The sequence below is a fragment of the Podarcis erhardii genome, assembly GCF_964252035.2.
Source record: "Podarcis erhardii genome assembly, chromosome: 2".
NCBI classification, from domain to species: domain Eukaryota; kingdom Metazoa; phylum Chordata; class Lepidosauria; order Squamata; family Lacertidae; genus Podarcis; species Podarcis erhardii.
In genome coordinates, this window is record NC_138498.1 from 124,942,547 (window position 1) to 124,965,018 (window position 22,472).

At 42.4% G+C, this 22,472-nt stretch overlaps 2 protein-coding genes across 2 annotated transcripts; both read right to left on the bottom strand.

The window, feature by feature from the left end:
* Positions 1-946: 946 nt before the first annotated feature.
* On the bottom strand, positions 947-10,859 carry LOC309335241 (vomeronasal type-2 receptor 26-like; the record flags this gene model as incomplete). Its single annotated transcript, XM_081850115.1, has 6 exons — positions 947-1,854; positions 2,032-2,158; positions 3,153-3,371; positions 4,664-5,446; positions 6,376-6,667; positions 10,693-10,859. The coding sequence occupies 6 exons, from the start codon at positions 10,857-10,859 to the stop codon at positions 947-949; spliced, it is 2,496 nt and encodes an 831-aa protein (XP_081706241.1).
* Positions 10,860-12,490: 1,631 nt separating this feature from the next.
* Positions 12,491-22,421, bottom strand: LOC309335243 (vomeronasal type-2 receptor 26-like; the record flags this gene model as incomplete). Its single annotated transcript, XM_081850117.1, has 6 exons — positions 12,491-13,389; positions 13,567-13,693; positions 14,686-14,904; positions 16,192-16,974; positions 17,977-18,268; positions 22,255-22,421. The coding sequence occupies 6 exons, from the start codon at positions 22,419-22,421 to the stop codon at positions 12,491-12,493; spliced, it is 2,487 nt and encodes an 828-aa protein (XP_081706243.1).
* Positions 22,422-22,472: the final 51 nt, after the last annotated feature.

Sequence of the window (22,472 nt, forward strand, 5' to 3'; positions counted from 1 at the left end):
CTCGAAGCTACCAGCATGAGTTTGACCAAACTGTGGGAGGCAGTGGAAGACAGGAGTGCCTGGCATGCTCTGGTCCATGGGGTCACGAAGAGTCGGACACGACTAAACGACTAAACAACAAACAACAACAAGGGGGTCTCCTCAAACCACTTAATGGCTTTTCTGGAAGTTGTTAAGCAATTGGAATGCACTCTGCTAGATAATGATTTTCAGTTGTTAATACTGTTATGAATTCATTGAGGTTGGGCTGAACGACTGGGCTCCCTTCTAATAGCCAGGCTAGCTTCCTGGTGGGGTGATAGCATGGGCAAGGTGCCATTAAGAGAAACAAAGGGTGGGTCTCTGAGCAAGAGGCCAAGTAGTAAGCCAGGAAGCGAGAGAGTCAGAGCTGTGAACCCCTCTATGGCAGGCTCAGGTTGTACATATGTGTAAATAAACCATATATCACAAAGACACCAGTCTCCACTATACCTCATTCATTTCTTTGAAGCATTCTGAGGGAATGGGTGGCAGTGAAGAAATTAATGGAGCATAGTTACAGGTACAGTGCAAGTAGATAAATAGGGACCGCTTTATAGCGGGAAGGTAAACGGCGTTTCCGTGTGCTGCGCTGGTGCTGGCTCGCCAGCTGCAGCTTCGTCATGCTGGCCACGTGACCCGGAAGTGTCTTTGGACGGTGCCGGCTCACGGCCTTTAGAGCGAGATGAGCACGCAACCCCAGAGTCGGACACGACTGGCCCGTACGGGCAGGGGTACCTTTACCTTTAGTTACAGGTACATGTATGTGTAGACAACCGAGGCTTGTAAAGTTGATTTGATTCCTCCCTTGTTCCCAATGTCAATCTTCAATCACCCCTTCTTCCCTGGTGTGTGTCTGTGTGTATCATTTTGTGGTTTGCTTCAGGTGCCAAAATGTAATGTCCAGTCCTACCCCCAGTGCTAAAAATCAAATGCCATGCTTAGTTGTTGTCAGATGCTCCTTCATGTTCAGTTCGGGCTTCAGTATAATAATGTAGCACTTGGGTATGAAGATGCAGCCCAGAAGGCCAGCACTAGAAGCCAAGATAGAGAAGACCTGCACGGCTACCATGTATTTCCCCTTGGTGCTCAGGTAGGTGGGCACAAAGGACACCCAAACACTGCAGAAGACCAGCATGCTGAAGGTGATCAGCTTGGCTTCATTGAAGGCCCCAGGCAGCTTCCTGGCTAGGAAAGCCACCGTGAGGCAGATGGCCGCCAGGAAGCCCATGTAGCCGAGGGCAGCATAAAACATAGCAACAGACCCTTCATTGCATTGCAAGATGATCTCGCCGGGTTGGGAGCTCATGTCAGAGTCTGGGAATGGAGGAGAAAGTCCCAGCCAGGTGATGCAGATGACAACTTGCACACTGGAGCAGGAAATGACAATGGAGATGGCCAGACTCTTCCCCAGCCATTTCCTCAGCCTGTTCCCTGGCTTGGTAGCCAAGAAGGCCAGAACCACAGTGATGGTTTTTGCCAACACAGAAGAGACAGCAGATGAGAAGACGATGCTGAAGACCGTTTGTCGGAGAAGACAGGTGACTTTCCTTGGCCGGCCGATGAAGAGGAAAGAGGACAAAAAGCAGAGCAGGAGGGAGAAGAGGAGGATGTAGGAGAGGTCTCTGTTATTGGCCTTGACTAGGGGAGTTTCATTGTATTTCACGAATATTCCCAAAACAAAGCCTGTGGTTGAGGATAAGAGGAGGGCAACGGAAGCCAGGAGGACCCCCAAATAATCTTCATAGGACAAGAAGTTGGTTGCTTTGGGGACACATTTATCTCGCTCCTTGTTTGGATGCTGATCTTCTGGACATTTGATGCATTCATTGGCATCTGCACAGAGTAAAAGAGACATAATTATCCTAACATTAGTCACACACCTAGAGCAGTCTGAATGCTGTTACAGTTGTGGGAATTTGTTGGCATATGGGAGAGATCAAGAAAGAACGCTATGTTCACCGGTAGAGAACCTTCAACCCATGGCTTCTTTCCACTGGTGTCGTGTCCTACCTTCCTGCGTGGAGATTGTCCCTTCTGAGCAGGGAGTGCAATCATAGCAGCACGGGGGTTTCCCTTCCTGCACCTTCTTGGCAAATCCAGGGCAACAGCTCTTTGTGCATCTTGAATGAGGCGTGGTCTGGAAATCAATAGAAGGAGGAGCATTGAGCCTTTAGGAAATGGATTGTTGCGTTTTGGAAGGATCCCAGAATAATAATAATTATTATTATTTATACCCCACCCATCTGGCTGGGTTTCCCCAGACACTCTGGCCAGCTTCCAGCACATACAGGGTGAGTCTTTTAAAAGATGCCCTGTGGAACATGTGTGAAAAGAATGCCCTGCCCTTTAGAGCTCCATGTTCCACGGGACCTCTTTTAAAAGACACACCCTGTTTAAAATTTAATGAAGCGTGAAACATTAAAAGCATCTTTACTTCCAGTGGCCTAAAATGAGCTCAGACCCAATTAGGAGTGATCTCTTTTTTGCTTTTTGTAGAGCAGTATGGCTGTGAAATCTCTTTAGTGTTTCTGCTTGTTCCCTTTAATAATGATATACTGCACTTTTCTATACATACAGACAATCCAGTCAGAAAGAAAGATATGAGGAACAAGAGCCTAACGACAATGCTAGGATCAAAATAAGCACAAACATCAGAATTGAACCAGCCTTCATAAAAAATACTCCTACAAAATGGCGCACTAAACTCCTGACACAGTTGCCATCACATCTGCTATGTGTTTGTGCAGTTGTGAGATTATGCTGGACTGACTGATTTCTGCTTTGCTTCAAAGTCAAAATGGCGTTGTTGAGGTTGGCATGAAGGCTGCACCTAGTGCAAAAATTGGCACCTAGTTTGCTCTTGAGGCATATCTGCACTTCCCATTTTCATTTTAGAAAGCTTTCCCAGCTGGATGAATATATATTTTTATAGCTGTTCATTTTGTAAGCCTCTTATTCATTGTCAATTTTTATAGATGCTTATTCAAGAGGGAGATCCTTTAAGCTCAATGGGATTTAGCTCCAGGGAAGTGTCCATGATTGCAATAAAAACCTCATATGTAATGTTCAACAAGCTGTTAGAATGTGGCAGATATCATATATATTAAAAAGGCACATAACATTTCTCCTACCTTCTTACACAGTGTGGGCCATACTATTGTTTCTGGGCTAATGGTGAACTTTAGATTTGCAGATTTCTGTCTCTCTATGCTCCCAATTTTCACACTAGCATGAGAATTATTAGGGAACAGCACCCAATTCACAATATCAAAATCAATGGCCAGTGCCCCATTCTCATCCAAGTACTGTCCATCAGCTGAAGTATTGACTTTCTTCAAGAATGAATGAAGCTAGAACAACAGAGAAATTCACATTGGATGGCATCCATTAGAAAAGATTGGCTATGATTCTGAGAAATTATGTAAAGAATGGTCATCATGGATTTAGTAAAGGTGGAACTCAAAGTTCTAAGAAGGATGCAGTTATCTTTCTACTACAGGATCCTTTTTTATAGCACCAGTCTTAAATGAAACTATATCAAATTGCTGTAATGTAAAAGAATAATAATAATAATAATAATAATAATAATAATAATAATAATGGGACCCCGGATGGTTAAGTCCAGTTAAATTTGACTTTGGGGTGTGGCGCTCTTCTCCACTTTCAGGCCGAGGGAGCTGACATTTGTCTGCAGACAGCTTTCCAAGTCATGTGGTCAGCTTGACTAGACCACTTCTGGTGCAGGGAGGACTGTGATGAGTCCCAGAGCACACAGAAATGCTGTCCACCTTCCACCACTCTGGTACCTTTTTATCTACTCACACTGGCAAGCTTTCAAACCGCTAAGTTGGCAGGAGCTGGGACAAAGCAACAGGAGCTCACCACCAATCGGAAAGAGGCCCAGTAGTTTAGACTTTAGGATGATTATACAGTGGCATCAGGACCCTGGCAGTCATAGATTATAAAGATGTTTGGAGGTGGAAATCATTGGCTGGATATTCCTTCCATTTGTCATATGCACATGAGAAAAAAATGGGATGTCCCAGTTTTTCCAGGACACTTGTAGGGTATGCTATGTTCTTATTATGATGATTCCAGAGTTGGAAAATAGATCACAATCTTCAAAAGCGAAAGACAATTTCTGTAATCTACCCCCCACTCTTTATCCCAAATCTAATTTTAATCCCCCTTGCCCCCCACTTTCACATTTTATGTCAGCGCAACTGAATAGGTCCGATGTAGACAATGTAAGGTGAGAAACACTAGCAACAATGGGTTGCAGATGGCTCAGGAAGGACTTGTGGAGTAGCTATAATGCTCAGTGGAGACCTGAACCTCAAAGCCACAACAGTTCTAAAAGACAAAAGAGGCAGATTCATTTTTGCTAAAGGGACACTAGATAGGCAAAACTAAACAGACAATTGGCTCCATATATGCCCCAATCACAAAACAACTAGAGTTCATCCAAAAAACCACTTAAAAATTCCTCTCCTTCTCCAAAGAAGAATCAATGCTGGGAGGTGACCTCAACCTAAATATAAGAGGCATCTCTCTGAAAACACCCCACCTTAAATCCCCATGGGCATGTAGGGTGTGTGTGTGTGTGTGTGTGTGTGTGTGTGTGTAATGCGAGAGGCCATACCTGCCATGGCTGTAGACTTTGAAGTTCCATCTTGTCTCCTCCACCCACCATCAACCTCTGCTTTGATCTGGATGAATAGGCTGCATTCAAGGCCTGAGCCACAACTTGGACACTATAGTAAGTGATATAACTGTCTTGGGAGTGGATCCCTTCAATCTCCTCCTGGGGCAGCAGCATCTGATTCTCCTTCTCTCTGCATCTTTCCCAACTCCTCACAGATAAGGCATGCTTTGAATATGAACATACAAATGCTTTCTTCCAATAAGCAGAAGCTTTTGGCTCATAGTAGTCCTTTTTTGCCCCTTTTTTGGTCTTCATTGCAAAGGACAAAGAACCATGGGCATACCGGAAGGCTTCAGTCTCATAAAACAAGATGTTGTCCTGAAGACCGGTGGTGATCCAGACTTTCCCCCCGGTTTGTGTCCTTTCAAAGAAAGATTGTACCTCCATGATAGCATAAAATCCATACTGAGAATCTGTATAGTAAACAAATACATTGACTTGTCTCCACATGGCAGATGGCTCATGAGGAAACCACAAGGAAGTTTTCCGTTTTACTCTTTCAGTGAAGGCAGCACAAATTTCCCTTTTGCTCATCAGAGGTGTCAGGGTGCTCAAGAACTTTTCTCCATTGTCATTGTCTGAAGCAAAGAGGCCGACCCATGTCCATCTGAAGTGCAGGAGGAGTTCGACCACCCCATTGTACTGAGCTTCTTCATTTGGGACCATCAAGTTGACAAAAGGAGACTGTTTTTTATCACGAAGAACAAAGCCATAACTTAGCTGGTGACATAAGGGAAAGAGAGTGATGCTTTGCTTTTCTGGACAAATTTAATTATCAACCTTATTTGAAATAAACTATTTTTATTTTATTTTAGCAATGTATTCCACTTAAGTGCCCAAGAAGGTACATCTATTAAACCAAACTTCAATTAAAATGCCTGCAGGAATAATAATAATAATTCTTCATCAGGTCAATAGAGATGAGTCAGAATGGATCAGGTTACCTCTGGAGGAATATTGTGGCCAAAAACATTAATAAAGATATTGTGCTACCTCACCTCTAACTCTTTCATTTGGCAAGATGTAGTTGTCCAAACATAATATTTTGTTAGCTAGAACTTCTGCAAGTTGTATTTTATCAATATTGGGGCACGATCAGCATAAGTCATTGGGTGGATTTCAGTTTCAGTCATTTTTGCTACTGGGAATGAAGTAATGGGGGGAAATCTCTATGGATATATGAATTGTGGACATGAGAATAGAAAGAGAGGTCTTTATCAGTAGGATGGTAGAATCTCCAAATATCTATAAAGCCATTTTCTTTCAATGATGTTTTATCGTGTTTTAAATATTCTGTTTGGAGCTGCTCAGAGTGGCTTTTGAAACCCAGCCAGATGGGCGCGGTATAAATAATAAAATTATTATTATTATTATTATGGTATTGGCTACGTTGCCTTGCTTCAGATCATAGGTGAAATCATAACACCTTTAGCATGGCTTTTTTGGGGGGGGGGTTGGTTATTTATTGTTTTGTAAATGCATATTGAAGATGATCTATATTGAAACAATTGTACATTTAGCATTTAGTTTCTTTCTTACTATCATTTTGCTCAATTTATTTAATAAAATAGTTATATTATCCTCAGCAAAACTCGTTGTTTCATGAGATGGCAAATGTCAGGTGTGCCGAACTTGAAGCCCATTCTTACTTGTGGGACTTTGTAGATGCCCAACATGCCTGCAATGTGCATGGAGATGTCGGATTCACCCCGTTCAAGAACAGCCAGTAATGTTTTCTGCTTTCCACAGGTGTAGTTTGGGATATTGATTCTCCCGCCAGCAAGCAGATCTGTCAGGGCATCAGAAGTGGTTCTTCCATCAAAATGGGTCTCATAGATGCTGTAGCCCAGGGTGATGTTGGGTAGGAGCCTGGAGTTATGATTGACATCCTGAACAGCCATCAAAAAACTAAGAATTTGCCATCCCCTCTTAGTCACAAAACTGCAAAAATAATTATGTCACATATTCATGTTAGATTCAGTGAAATTGAAAGTCACATTCTTTTTTGTATAAATCAAAGCCAATGGGAAAGGAGCACAGTAAGTAGGGCAAAGTGCAGCAATGTCCACAGTATCTTTGCAGAAGAGGAGAATGGAGAAAAAACCAGGACACAAATCGGCCCCCTGAACCCACCACTAGCTCCAGTGGCAGAGGTGCCAACAGTATTTTATTCTGTGAACTGGCCTGAGATATTAGGATGAATGGAAGTATATAAATTAATTGAATAAACAAACAAACAAACAAACAAATAAAAACTTGCACCTAAGATTGCGGAGGATGGCTGTGCATATGACATCACATGCATGACATTTTGGGAGGAGCCAGGGAACAGAGCCAAACACAGTTGCCAATGGCTCCTCATTTCTCATGCTCAACACTTCTGGTCTGAGATGTCTCCATAAATAATGCTAAACTGCAAACAATGCTAATCTGTGTGAACAAAAAGGATGGCTAATTGGGTAATATTATTTCTGCTACCTTATTTTACTCCTAATCTTGAAGAGGCTTAATTATGAGCAACATAAATACCAGAACCCCCTTCATGGATCACTGCCTTGCTGTGGACAGGTCATAGTGGAGAGTTTTGACCAAACATGATCCACCTGGAGCAGGAACCAGCAAGCCACTCCAGTATCCCTGCTAAGAAAACTCCATGGACAAAGACAACAGGCATATAAAAGTTATGACGCTGGAAGATGAGCCCCTCAGGTCGGAAGGCATCCAACATGCTACTGAGGAAGAGCGGAGGACAAGTACAATTAGATTCAGAGCTGATGAAGCGTCTGGGCCAAAGCCGAAAGGTCGCTCAGTTGTGGATATGCCTGGAAGCGAAAGGAAACTCCAATGCTGTAAAGAAAAATATTCCAGAGGAACCTGGAATGTAAGAACCATGAACCTTGGTAAGTCGGATGTGGTCAAAAATGAGATGGCAATAAATATTGACATCCTGGGCATCAGTGAACAAAAATGGATGCGAATGGGCGAATTCAGTTCGGATGACCATCATATCTACTACTGTGGGCAAGAATCCCATAAAAGAAATGGAGTGGCCCTCATAGTCAACAAAAGAGTGGCAAAAGCTGTACTGGGACGCAATCTCAAAAATGACAGAATGATCTCCATACGAATCCAAGGCAGACCTTTTAACATCACAGGAATGCAGGTATATGCACCAACTACTGTTGCTGAAGAAACTGAAATTCAGTAAAAACAAGACCTGAAGCTGACTGTGGCTCAGATCATCAGCTTCTTATAGCAAAATTCAATCTTAAACTGAAGAAAGTAGGAAAAACCACAGGACAGGTTTAAGGATTTAGATTTGGTGGACAGAGTGCCTGAAGAACTATGGATGGATGTTCATAACATTATACAGGAGGCAGCAACAGAAAACCATCCAATGAAAAGGAAATTCAAGAAAGCAAAGTGGCTGTCCAACGAGGCCTTACAAATAGCGGGGGAGAGAAGGCAAGCAAAATGCGAGGGAGATAGTGAAAGATACAGGAAGTTGAATGCAGACTTCCAAAAAATAGCAAAGAGAGACAAGAAGGCCTTCTTAAACGAGCAATGCAAAGAAATAGAGGAAAACAATAGAATGGGGAAAACCAGAGACCTATTCAAGAAAATTGGAGATATAAAAGGAACATTTCGTACAAAGATTACCATAATAAAGGACAAAAGTGGTAAGGACCTAACAGAAGCAGAAGACATCAAGAAGAGGTGGCAAGAATACACAGAGGAATTATACCAGAAAGATATGGATGTATTGTACATCCCAGGTAGCGTGGTTGCTGACCTCGAGCCACACATCCTGGAGAATAAAGTCAAATGGGCCTTAGAAAGCACTGCTAATAAGAAGGCCAGTGGAAGTGATGATATTCCAGCTGAACTATTTAAAATTTTAAAAGATGACGCTGTTAAGGTGCTACATTCAATATGCCAACAAGTTTGGAAAACTCAGCAGTGGCCAGAGGATTGGAGAAGATCAGCCTACATCCCAATCCCAAAGAAAGGCTGTGCCAAAGAATGCTCCAGCTACCGCACAATTGCACTCATTTCACACGCTAGCAAGGTTATGCTTCAAATTCTACAAGGCAGGCTCCAGCAGTATGTGGACCGAGAACTCCCAGAAGTGCTAGCTGGATTTCAAAGGGGCAGAGGAACCAGAGACCAAATTGCAAACATGCGCTGGTTTATGGAGAAAGCTAGAGAGTTCCAGAAAGACATCCACTTCTGCTTCATTGACTGTGCAAAAGCCTTTGACTGTGTTGATCACAGTAAACTATGGCAAGTTCTTAAAGAAATGGGAGTGCCTGATCACCTCATCTGTCTCCTGAGAAATCTCTATGTGGGACAAGAAGCTACAGTTAGAACTGGATATGGAACAACTGATTGGTTCAAAACTGGGAAAGAATTCCCCTTAATCAATGGCTTGACACCATGACAACACTGGCAACGTATGAACAGACAGCTTATAGACACAGACTTTCTTGGTATAAATGCAATAGTATTTGGAATGTGTTTACACAGAATCATAGAATCATAGAATCATAGAGTTGGAAGAGACCACAAGGGCCATCGAGTCCAACCCCCTTCCAAGCAGGAAACACCATCAGAGCACTCCTGAAATATGGTTGTCAAGCCTCTGCTTAAAGACCTCCAAAGAAGGAGACTCCACCACACTCCTTGGCAGCAAATTCCACTGTCAAACAGCTCTCACTCTCAGGAAGTTCTTCCTAATGTTTAGGTGGAATATATTAGGTTATTGTATGGTAATGTAACAGTCTTTTTTCTCTTTTTTCATTCTTACTCACTTTTTTCCTCATTTCTTTCTTACCCTATCTTTTTATAAATCAAATGCTTCTAATATTCTTTTCGACAAAATCTCTGACACTCAGCAGCTTTTCATGTCTTAGAATCCTCCACCCCACGAGGGCCGGGAAGATTGGGGAAGTCTGGCTCCACTTTGTCCAGTGGTCAGTAACTGCCACTGTATCTAAGGTCTTCTCCAGGCATTATATATCTCACAAACATTGCTTCCCATAAAATGGTTGGCATGTTTGGAATCAAAGCATTAGAGGAGCACCTGCCTAAGCATAGTAGGGAGTTACAGTTTTCAGTTGCATAGATTGCTTTAATAATAATAATAGTAATAATAATAATAATAATAATAATAATAATAATAAATTTATTTATACCCCACCCTCCCCAGCCAAGACCAGGCTCAGGGTGGCGAACACCAGGTATAAGAACAATTGATTAAAATACAACTTAAAAACAAGATTAAAATACAACATTAAAATGCAGCCTCATTTCAGTAGACCCTCAAATCAAAAACTTTTTGGGGATGAAAACGACAAATCTTCACCATCGCCGACTATCCAGACTGGTCCTACATGGACCAGAAAAAAGCCAGGGAAGTCCCCAAATAGGAGTTCCATCACAGAAGGAGAAAAGAAAAAGAAAGAGGGAAATGGGTTCAAGTTGATTCCAAGCCAAAGGCCAGGCGGAACAACTCTGTCTTACAGACCCTGCAGAAAGAAATCAGATCCTTTGTGCCTATCACTGCACCCAGTTATAAAGGACAAGCCTGCCTTTCAACCTTCACCATTCTGAGTGAGAGAACCAATCTCCCGTTCATCTCCAGGTGAGGGTAGTGGCTCACTTTTGGGGCACTAATTCATAAACTTGTAGAAGATTTTATTGGGTTGAGAGTGGGAGAACGCCACAGTTTTCATGCCAAGAAATGCTCCAAGGTTCCATGAGACACAATGAAAGAATGAATTTCATTTGGCTAACTACAGAAAACCTGCAATAGGCATATCCCATAGACCTCCATAGACCTCTAGGAGCCCATAGACCTCCAGGAGTGACCCACCCTTGCTTCAGTCACTTTCATCTTAGAGGGGCTGACCCAGGTGCATCATGAGACCAGGAGTGCAGCAGAAACACATCAATACATTACTCACGCAGAAACCCAGTTCAAGGGGGTTCTGTAGAAGTTGAAGGGGTACTGCTCTCCAATGATTTTTGCAGATACTAATGCACTAATGAGATGGTTTCCTGGCCTGTAAAAATTCGCAGCGTAATTGACATCCCTGATCAGATTCAGTGGGCATTTTGCCTTCTGCTGCATCCCGTAGGTTACAAGAGGGAGCAACAAGAGCAGTGTTATCATTCTGAATCCACCTGCTAGACATCCCTTCTGACTGTTCCTCTCAACTCCATAGCCAGCTAATCAGAAGAAGCCTAAACTCCTGTAAAGGCGTGTCCAGCTCTAGCTACAGAGACAAAGAGGAAAGGATATAGCTGAGTGGTAGAGCATTGGTTTGCACCCAAAAAGTGCCAGGTACTACCTCTCCTAACTGTTCCTAACTGTTCCAGGTAGGGCTGAGGATGTCCTCTACTTGGAGAGCTGTTACCAGTCAGTAGATAGTACTAAGCTAGAAGGCAGCTTCCTATGTTCTGATTAAGCTACACAAGGAGTTATCTCCTACACCCTTTCACCTGACCTTAACCACAAGGACTCTGAGGCACACAAAATATTTTATATATCAAACTTTTCAGGCACGGTGGAGTAAATAACCTTCTGCTGCTCTTGATTGTGATGTTTGTGTTATTGTTCCCAAAGGCAACATTGGAAGGGTGTTCATGGGGGATAAAAATAGATCACTGTGGTTCTGATAATTATAAAGGGAAGAAAGGTCTCCTCTAGGAGCAGGTGCAGAGCAGGAGAAAAACATGTTGACTCAAGAGACTGACAAGTTTCAAGAAGGTAGAAAGTTGAGTTTGGCTGAACATGATTGACATCAGAAGAGCCCAGAAGCTGCATCAGGCGAAGGGCCCATAAAGTCCAGCATCCTCTTCTCAAAATGGACAACCAGTTGCCCCAAAGGGAAGGCCACTAGCAGGGGGATCAGTGCAGCAGCCCTTTCCCTACATGGGATTCCCAAAAACTAGCACTCACAGTCTTCCTGCCTCAAACAGTGGAGGGAGGCCATATTCATAGGACAACGATAAAAACAGATATATTTAGAAATCCAAACTATTGTTAAGTAAAAAGTTAAGCTAAAGAAAGATTAAAGAACATGTCAACTTCTACATGTCTACATAGTTTATTAAGGTTTACAGAGAAAATTACAAAATTTATATACTTTCCCCTTTTTAAACCAAACCAAGACTTTTATATAGATACAATAAAAACACAGAAAGGTGTGTGTGGGAAAGAGAGAGAGAGAGAGAATCTATAAACCTATAAACCAACCTTATTTTCAACCCTCAAATCCAGATGTCATTATTTCAATTTCTTTTTCAAGCAAAAAGTCTATGAGAGGTTTCCGGTCTTTAAAAATGTTAATAATGGCTTTCTCTGATTCAACATGTCAATTTTGCCAGCTCAGCTAAACCTGTTAGCTTTAACAGCCATTATTCCATTGTTGGTCATGATGTGTCCTTGCATCTTTGTGCATATAAAAGTTTCGCAGCGATGATCATATATGATGATTCCAAAGAGGAACACACATTCTAGTTACCCCCCCCCCCAAAACTAGACAGAGATGTAGGTTCTCTTTAGACCCAGATACTACCCCTTCCTGACCCTCAGGTCTGCCCTGATGCTGCACCAAATACCCAGGTGGGCACAGCTGGGTGAGGCCAACTCCAGCCTGTTCACTCTTCCACTCAAATCTCTGTGATATAGAGACAATCATCCTCAGGAAAGATGTATAATCTCTCTCTCCCTCCCTCCCTCTCCCTCCCTCCCTCAGTTTAGTTTTTTGCTGTCAGGTACTCCTTCATGTTCAGTTCAGGCTTCAATATAATAATGTAGCACTTGGGTATGAAGATGCAGCCCAGAAGCCCAGCACTGGAAGCCAAGATGGAAAAGACCTGCACAGCTACCATGTATTTCCCCTTGGTGCTCAGGTAGGTGGGCACAAAGGACACCCAAACACTGCAGAAGACCAGCATGCTGAAGGAGATCAGCTTGGCTTCATTGAAGGCCCCAGGAAGCTTCCTGGCTAGGAAAGCCACTGTGAAGCAGACGGCAGCCAGGAAGCCCATGTAGCCAAGGACAGCGTAAAACATAGCAACAGACCCTTCATTGCATTGCAAGATGATCTCGCCAGGTTGGGAGCTCATGTCAGAGTCTGGGAATGGAGGAGAAAGTCCCAGCCAGATGGTGCAGATGACAACTTGCACACTGGAGCAGGAAATGACAATGGAGTTGGCCAGACTCTTGCCCAGCCATTTCCTCAGCCTGTTCCCTGGCTTGGTGGCCAAGAAGGCCAGAACCACAGTGATGGTTTTTGCCAACACAGAAGAGATGGCAGATGAAAAGACGATGCTGAAGACCATTTGTCGGAGAAGACAGGTGACTTTCCTTGGCCGGCCAATGAAAAGGAAAGAGGACAAAAAGCAGAGCAGGAGGGAGAAGAGGAGGATGTAGGAGAGGTCCCTGTTGTTGGCTTTGACTAGGGGAGTTTCATTGTACTTCATGAATAGTCCCAAAATGCAGACTGTGGTTGAGGATAAGAGTAGGGCAACGGAAGCCAGGAGGACCCCCAAATAATCTTCATAGGACAAGGAGGTGATTGCTTTGGGGACACATTGACCTCGCTCTTTGTTTGGATGCTGATCTTCTGGACATTTGGTGCATTCATTGGCATCTGCACAGAGTAAGAGAGACTTCAGTATGTTAACATTAGGCATACACCTAGAGCAGTCTGAATGCTGTTACCATTGTGGAGAATGGTTGGCATATGGGAGAAATCAAGAAAGAACTCTGTGTTCACTGGTAGAGAACCTTCGATCCATGGCTTCTTTCCACTGGTGTCATGTCCTACCTTCCTGCGTGGAGATTGTCCCTTCTGAGCAGGGAGTGCAATCATAGCAGCATGGGGGTTTCCCTTCCTGAATCTTCTTGGCATATCCAGGGCAACAGCTCTTTGTGCATCTTGAATGAGGCGTGGTCTGGAAATCAATAGAAGGAGGAGCATTGAGCCTTTAGGAAATGGACTGTTGAGTTCTGGAAGGATCCCAGAATAATAATAATTATTATTATTATTTACACCCCACCCATCTGGCTGGGTTTCCCCAGACACTCTGGCCAGCTTCCAGCACATACAGGGTGAGTCTTTTAAAAGATGCCCCGTGGAACATGTGTGAAAAGAATGCCCTGCCCTTTAGAGCTCCATGTTCCACAGGACCTCTTTTAAAAGACTCACCCTTTTAAAATTTAATGAAGGGTGAAACATTAAAAGCATCTTCCAATGGCCTAAAATGAGCTCAGACCCAATTAGGAATGATTTCTTTTTTGCTTTTTGTAGAGCAGTATGGCTGTGAAATCTCTTTAGTGTTTCTGCTTCTTCCCTTTAACATTGATATACTGCACTTTTCTATACATACAGACATTCCAGGCAGCATGAAAGATATGAGGAACAAGAGCCTAATGACAATCCTAGGAGCAAAATAAGAATAAAAATGAGAATTGAACCAGCCTTCATATAATATACTCCTACAAAATGGCGCACTAAACTCCTGACACAGTTGCCATCACATCTGCTATGTGTTTGTGCAGTTGTGAGATTATGCTGGACTGACTGATTTCTGCTTTGCTTCAAAAGCAAAATGGCGTTGTTGAGGTTGGCATGAAGGCTGCACCTAGTGCAAAAATTGGCACCTAGTTTTCTCGTGAGGTATATCTGCACTTCCCATTTTCATTTTAGGAAGCTTTCCCAGCTGGATGAATATATATTTATCATAGCTGTTCATTTTGTAAGCCTCTTATTCATTGTCAAATTTTATAGATGCTTATTCAAGAAGGAGATCCTTTAAGCTCAATGGGATTTAGCTCCAGGGAAGTGTCCATGATTGCAATAAAAGCCTCATATGTAATGTTCAACAAGCTATTAGAATGTAGCAGATATCAGAGATATTAAAAAGGCACATAACATTTCTCCTACCTTCTTACACAGTGCGGGCCATACTATTGTTTCTGGGCTAATGGTGAACTTTAGATTTGCAGATTTCTGTCTCTCTATGCTCCCAATTTTCACACTAGCATGAGAATTATTAGGGAACAGCACCCAATTCACAATATCAAAATCAATGGCCAGTGCCCCATTCTCATCCAAGTACTGTCCATCAGCTGAAGTATTGACTTTCTTCAAGAATGAATGAAGCTAGAACAACAGAGAAAATCACGTTGGATGGCATCCATTAGAAAAGATTGGCTATGATTCTGAGAAATTATGTAAAGAATGGTCATCATGGATTTAGTAAAGGTGGAACTCAAAGTTCTAAGAAGGATGCAGTTATCGTTCTACTACAGGATCCTTTTTTATATTACCAGTCTGAAAGGAAACTATATCAAATTGCTGTAATGTAAAAGAATAAGAATAAGAATAAGAATAAGAAGAAGAAGAAGAAGAAGAAGAAGAAGAAGAAGAAGAATGGGACCCCGGATGGTTAAGTCCAGTCAAATTTGACTTTGGGGTGTGGCGCTCTTCTCCACTTTCAGGCCGAGGGAGCTGACATTTGTCTGCAGACAGCTTTCCAAGTCATGTGGTCAGCTTGACTAGACCACTTCTGGTGCAGGGAGGACTGTGATGAGTCCCAGAGCACACAGAAATGCTGTCCACCTTCCACCACTCTGGTACCTTTTTATCTACTCACACTGGCAAGCTTTCAAACCGCTAAGTTGGCAGGAGCTGGGACAAAGCAACAGGAGCTCACCACCAATCGGAAAGAGGCCCAGTAGTTTAGACTTTAGGATGATTATACAGTGGCATCAGAACCCTGGCAGTCATAGATTATAAAGACGTTTGGAGGTGGAAATCATTGGCTGGATATTCCTTCCATTTGTCATATGCACATGAGAAAAAAATGGGATGTCCCAGTTTTTCCAGGACACTTGTAGGGTATGCTATGTTCTTATTATGATGATTCCAGAGTTGGAAAATAGATCACAATCTTCAAAAGCGAGAGACAATTTCTGTAATCTACCCCCACTCTTTAACCCAAATCTAATTTTAATCCCCCTTGCCCCCCACTTTCACACTTTATGTCAGCGCAACTGAATAGGTCCGATGTAGACAACATAAGGTGAGAAACACTAGCAACAATGGTTTGCAGCTGGCTCAGGAAGGACTTGTGGAGTAGCTATAATGCTCAGTAGAGACCTGAACCTCAAAGCAACAACAGTTCTAAAAGACAAAAGAGGCAGATTCATTTTTGCTAAAGGGACACTAGATAGGCAAAACTAAACAGACAATTGGCTCCATATATGCCCCAATCACAAAACAACTAGAGTTCATCCAACCCCCCCCCCCCAATTCCTCTCCTTCTCCAAAGAAGAATCAATCCTGGGAGGTGACCTCAACCTAAATATGAGAGGCATCTCTCTGAAAACCCCCCACCATAAATCCCCATGGGCATGTAGGATGTGTGTGTGATGCAAGAGGCCATACCTGCCATGGCTGTAGACTTTGAAGTTCCATCTTGTCTCCTCCACCCACCATCAACCTCCGATTTGATCTGGATGAATAGGCTGCATTCAAGGCCTGAGCCACAACTTGGACAACATAGTAAGTAATATAACTATCTTGGGAGTGGATCCTTTCAATCTCCTCCTGGGGAAGCAGCATCTGATTCTCCTTCTCCTTGCATCTTTCCCAACTCCTCACAGATAAGGCATGCTTTGAATATGAACATACAAATGCTTCAAGCCAAGAAGCAGAAGCTATTGGGTCATAGTAGTCCTTTTTTGCTTCCTTTTTGGTCTTCATTACAAAGGACAAAGAACCATGGGCATATCGGAAGGCTTCAGTCTCATAAAACAAGATGTTGTCCTGAACACCTGTGGTGATCCAGACTTTCCCCCCAGTTTGTGTCCTTTCAAAGAAAGATTGTACCTCCATGATAGCATAAAATCCATACTGAGAATCTGTATAGTAAACAAATACATTGACTTGCCTCCACATGGCAGATGGCTCATGAGGAAACCACAAGGAAGTTTTCCATTGTACTCTTTCAGTGAAGGCAGCACAAATTTCCCTTTTGCTCATCAGAGGTGTCAAGGTGCTCAAGAACTTTTCTCCATTGTCATTGTCTGAAGCATAGAGGCCGACCCATGTCCATCTGAAGTGCAGGAGGAGTTCAACCACCCCATTGTACTGAGCTTCTTCATTTGGGATCATTGAGTTGACAAAAGGAGACTGTTTTTTATCATGAAGAACAAAGCCAGAACTTAGCTGGTGACATAAGGGAAAGAGAGTGATGCTTTGCTTTTCAGGACAAATTTAATTATCAACCTTATTGAAATAAACTATTTTTATTTTATTTTAGCAATGTATTCCACTTAACTGCCATAGTCCCTAAGCAGTTAAGAAAGAGTTTATAGGGAAAAAACCCAAGAAGGTACATCTATTAAACTAAACTTCAATTAAAATGCCTGCAGGAATAATAATAATAAATCTTCATCAGGTCAATAGAGATGAGTCAGAATGGATCAGGTTACCTCTGGAGTAATATTGTGGCCAAAAGCATTAATAAAGATATTGTGCTACCTCACCTCTAACTCTTTCATTTGGCAAGATGTAGTTGTCCAAACATAATATTTTGTTAGGTAGAACTTCTGCAAGTTGTATTTTATCAATATTGGGGCACGATCAGCATAAGACATTGGGTGGATTTCAGTTTCAGTCATTTTTGCTACTGGGAATGAAGTAATGGGGGAAATCTCTATGGATATATGAATTGTGGACATGAGAATAGAAGGAGAGGTCTTTATCAGTAGGATGGTAGAATTTCCAAATATCTATACAGCCATGTTCTTTCAATGATGTTTTATCGTGTTTTAAATATTCTGTTTGGAGCTGCTCAGAGTGGCTTTTGAAACCCAGCCAGATGGGCGGGGTATAAATAATAAAATTATTATTATTATTATTATTAAGGTATTGGCTACGTTGCCTTGCTTCAGATCATAGATGAAATCATAACATTGAAACACCTCCAAGTATAATTCCACCTTTAGCATGGCTTTTTTTGGGGGGGGGGGGTTGGTTATTTATTGTTTTGTAAATGCATATTGAAGATTATCTATATTGAAACAATTGTACATTTAGCATTAAGTTCCTTTCTTACTATCATTTTGCTCAATTTATTTAATAAAATAGTTATATTATCCTCAACAAAACTCGTTGTTTCATGAGATGGCAAATGTCAGGTGTGCCTGACTTGAAGACCATTCTTACTTGTGGGATTTTGTAGATGCCCAACATGCCTGCAATGTGCATGGAGATGTCGGATTCACCCCGTTCAAGAACAGCCAGTAATGTTTTCTGCCTTCCACAGGTGTAGTTTGGGATATTGATTCTCCCACCAGCAAGCAGATCTGTCAGGGCATCCGAAGTGGTTCTTCCATCAAAATGGGTTTCATAGATGCTGTAGCCCAGGGTGATGTTGGGTAGGACCCTGGAGTTATGATTGACATCCTGAACAGCCATCAAAAAGCTAAGAATTTGCCATCCCCTCTTAGTCACAAAACTGCAAAAATAATTATGTCACATATTCATGTTAGATTCAGTGAAATTGAAAGTCACATTCTTTTTTGTATAAATCAAAGCCAATGGGAAAGGAGCACAGTAAGTAGGGCAAAGTGCAGCAATGTCCACAGTATCTTTGCAGGAGAGAAGAATGGAGAAAAAACCAGGACACAAATCAGCCCCCTGAACCCACCACTAGCTCCAGTGGCAGAGGTGCCAACAGTATTTTATTCTGTGAACTGGCCTGAGATATTAGGATGAATGGAAGTATATAAATTAATTGAACAAACAAACAAACAAACAAACAAACAAATAAATAAAAACTTGCACCTAAGATATGACATTTTGGGAGGAGCCAGGGAGCAGAGCCAAACACAGTTGCCGATGGCTCCTCATTTCTCACGCTCAACACTTCTGGTCTGAGATGTCTCCATAAATAATGCTAAACTGCAAACAATGCTAATCTGTGTGAACAAAAAGGATGGCTAATTGGGTAATATTATTTCTGCTACCTTATTTTACTCCTAATCTTGAAGAGGCTTAATTATGAGCAACATAAATACCAGAACCCCCTTCATGGATCACTGCCTTGCTGTGGACAGGTCATAGTGGAGAGTTTTGACCAAACATGATCCACCTGGAGCAGGAACCGGCAAGCCACTCCAGTATCCCTGCCAAGAAAACTCCATGGACAAAGACAACAGGCATATAAAAGTTATGACGCTGGAAGATGAGCCCCTCAGGTCGGAAGGCGTCCAGCATGCTACTGAGGAAGAGCGGAGGGCAAGTACAAGTAGATTCAGAGCTGATGAAGCGTCAGGGCCAAAGCCGAAAGGACGCTCAGTTGCGGATATGCCTGGAAGCGAAAGGAAAGTCCAATGCTGTAAAGAAAAATATTGCATAGGAACCTGGAATGTAAGAACCATGAACCGGGTAAGTCGGATGTGGTCAAAAATGAGATGGCAAGAATAAATATTGACATCCTGGGCATCAGTGAACTAAAATGGATGCGAATGGGCGAATTCAGTTCGGATGACCATCATATCTACTACTGTGGGCAAGAATCCCATAAAAGAAATGGAGTGGCCCTCATAGTCAACAAAAGAGTGGTGAAAGCTGTACTGGGATGCAATCTCAAAAATGATCTTGATACGAATCCAAGGCAGACCTTTTAACATCACAGGAATGCAGGTATATGCACCAACTACTGTTGCTGAAGAAACTGAAATTCAGTAAAAACAAGACCTGAAGCTGACTGTGGCTCAGATCATCAGCTTCTTATAGCAAAATTCAAGCTTAAACTGAAGAAAGTAGGAAAAACCACAGGACAGGTTTAAGGATTTAGATTTGGTGGACAGAGTGCCTGAAGAACTATGGATGGATGTTCATAACATTATACAGGAGGCAGCAACAGAAAACCATCCAATGAAAAGGAAATGCAAAAAAGCAAAGTGGCTGTCCAACGAGGCCTTACAAATAGCGGGGGAGAGAAGGCAAGCAAAATGCGAGGGAGATAGTGAAAGATACAGGAAGTTGAATGCAGATTTCCAAAAAATAGCAAGGAGAGACAAGAAGGCCTTCTTAAACGAGCAATGCAAAGAAATAGAGGAAAACAATAGAATGGGGAAAACCAGAGACCTATTCAAGAAAATTGGAGATATAAAAGGAACATTTCGTACAAAGATTACCATAATAAAGGACAAAAGTGGTAAGGACCTAACAGAAGCAGAAGACATCAAGAAGAGGTGGCAAGAATACACAGAGGAATTATACCAGAAAGATATGGATGTATTGTACATCCCAGGTAGCGTGGTTGCTGACCTCGAGCCACACATCCTGGAGAATAAAGTCAAATGGGCCTTAGAAAGCACTGCTAATAAGAAGGCCAGTGGAAGTGATGATATTCCAGCTGAACTATTTAAAATTTTAAAAGATGACGCTGTTAAGTTGCTACACTCAATATGCCAACAAGTTTGGAAAACTCAGCAGTGGCCAGAGGATTTTGAGAAGATCAGTCTACATCCCAATCCCAAAGAAGGGCAGTGCCAAAGAATGCTCCAACTACTGCACAACTGCACTCATTTCACACGCTAGCAAGGTTATGCTTCAAATTCTACAAGGCAGGCTTAAGCAGTATGTGGACCAAGAACTCCCAGAAGCGCAAGCTGGATTTCAAAGGGGCAGAGGAACCAGAGACCAAATTGCAAACATGTGCTGGTTTATGGAGAAAGCTAGAGAGTTCCAGAAAGACATCCACTTCTGCTTCATTGACTATGCAAAAGCCTTTGACTGTGTCGACCACAGTAAACTATGGCAAGTTCTTAAAGAAATGGGAGTGCCTGATCACCTCATCTGTCTCCTGAGAAATCTCTATGTGGGACAAGAAGCTACAGTTAGAACTGGATATGGAACAACTGATTGGTTCAAAACTGGGAAAGAATTTGCCTTAATCAATGGCTTGACACCATGATAACACTGGCAACGTATGAACAGACAGCTTATAGACACAGACTTTCTTGGTATAAATGCAATAGTATTTGGAATGTGTTTACACAGAATCATAGAATCATAGAATCATAGAGTTGGAAGAGACCACAAGGGCCATCGAGTCCAACCCCCTGCCAAGCAGGAAACACCATCAGAGCACTCCTGACATATGGTTGTCAAGCCTCTGCTTAAAGACCTCCAAAGAAGGAGACTCCACCACACTCCTGGGCAGCAAATTCCAGTGTCCAACAGCTCTTACTGTCAGGAAGTTCTTCCTAATGTTTAGGTGGAATATATTAGGTTATTGTATGGTAATGTAACAGTATTTTTTCTCTTTTTTCATTCTTACTCACTTTTTTCCTCATTTCTTTCTCACCCTATCTTTTTATAAATCAAATGCTTCTAATATTCTTTTCAATAAAATCTCTGACACTCAGCAGCTTTTCATGTCTTAGAATCCTCCACCCCACGAGGGCCGGCAAGATTGGGGACGCCGGGCTTCGCTTTCTCCAGTGGTCAGTAGCTGCCACTGTATCTAAGGTCTTCTCCAGGCATTATATATCTCACAAACATTGCTTCCCATAAAATGGTTGGCATGTTTGGAATCAAAGCATTAGAGGAGCACCTGCCTAAGCATAGTAGGGAGTTACAGTTTTCAGTTGCATAGATTGCTTTAATAATAATAATAATAATAATAATAATAATAATAATAATAATTTTTATTTATACCCCACCCTCCCCAGCCAAGACCAGGCCCAGGGCGGCTAACACCAGGTATAAAAACAATTGATTAAAATACAACTTAAAAACAAGATTAAGATACAACATTAAAATGCAGCCTCATTTCAGTAGACCCTCAAATCAAAAACTTTTTGGGGATGAAAACGACAAATCTTCACCATCGCCGACTATCCAGACTGGTCCTACATGGACCAGAAAAAAGCCAGGGAAGTCCCCAAATAGGAGTTCCATCACAGAAGGAGAAAAGAAAAAGAAAGAGGGAAATGGGTTCAAGTTGATTCCAAGCCAAAGGCCAGGCGGAACAACTCTGTCTTACAGACCCTGCAGAAAGAAATCAGATCCTTTGTGCCTATCACTGCACCCAGTTATAAAGGACAAGCCTGCCTTTCAACCTTCACCATTCTGAGTGAGAGAACCAATCTCCCGTTCATCTCCAGGTGAGGGTAGTGGCTCACTTTTGGGGCACTAATTCATAAACTTGTAGAAGATTTTATTGGGTTGAGAGTGGGAGAACGCCACAGTTTTCATGCCAAGAAATGCTCCAAGGTTCCATGAGACACAATGAAAGAATGAATTTCATTTGGCTAACTACAGAAAACCTGCAATAGGCATATCCCATAGACCTCCATAGACCTCTAGGAGCCCATAGACCTCCAGGAGTGACCCACCCTTGCTTCAGTCACTTTCATCTCAGAGGGGCTGACCCAGGTGCATCATGAGACCAGGAGTGCAGCAGAAACACATCAATACATTACTCACGCAGAAACCCAGTTCAAGGGGGTTCTGTAGAAGTTGAAGGGGTACTGCTCTCCAATGATTTTTGCAGATACTAATGCACTAATGAGATGGTTTCCTGGCCTGTAAAAATTCGCAACGTAATTGACATCCCTGATCAGATTCAGTGAGCATTTTGCCTTCTGCTGCATCCCGTAGGTTACAAGAGGGAGCAACGAGAGCAGTGTTATCATTCTGAATCC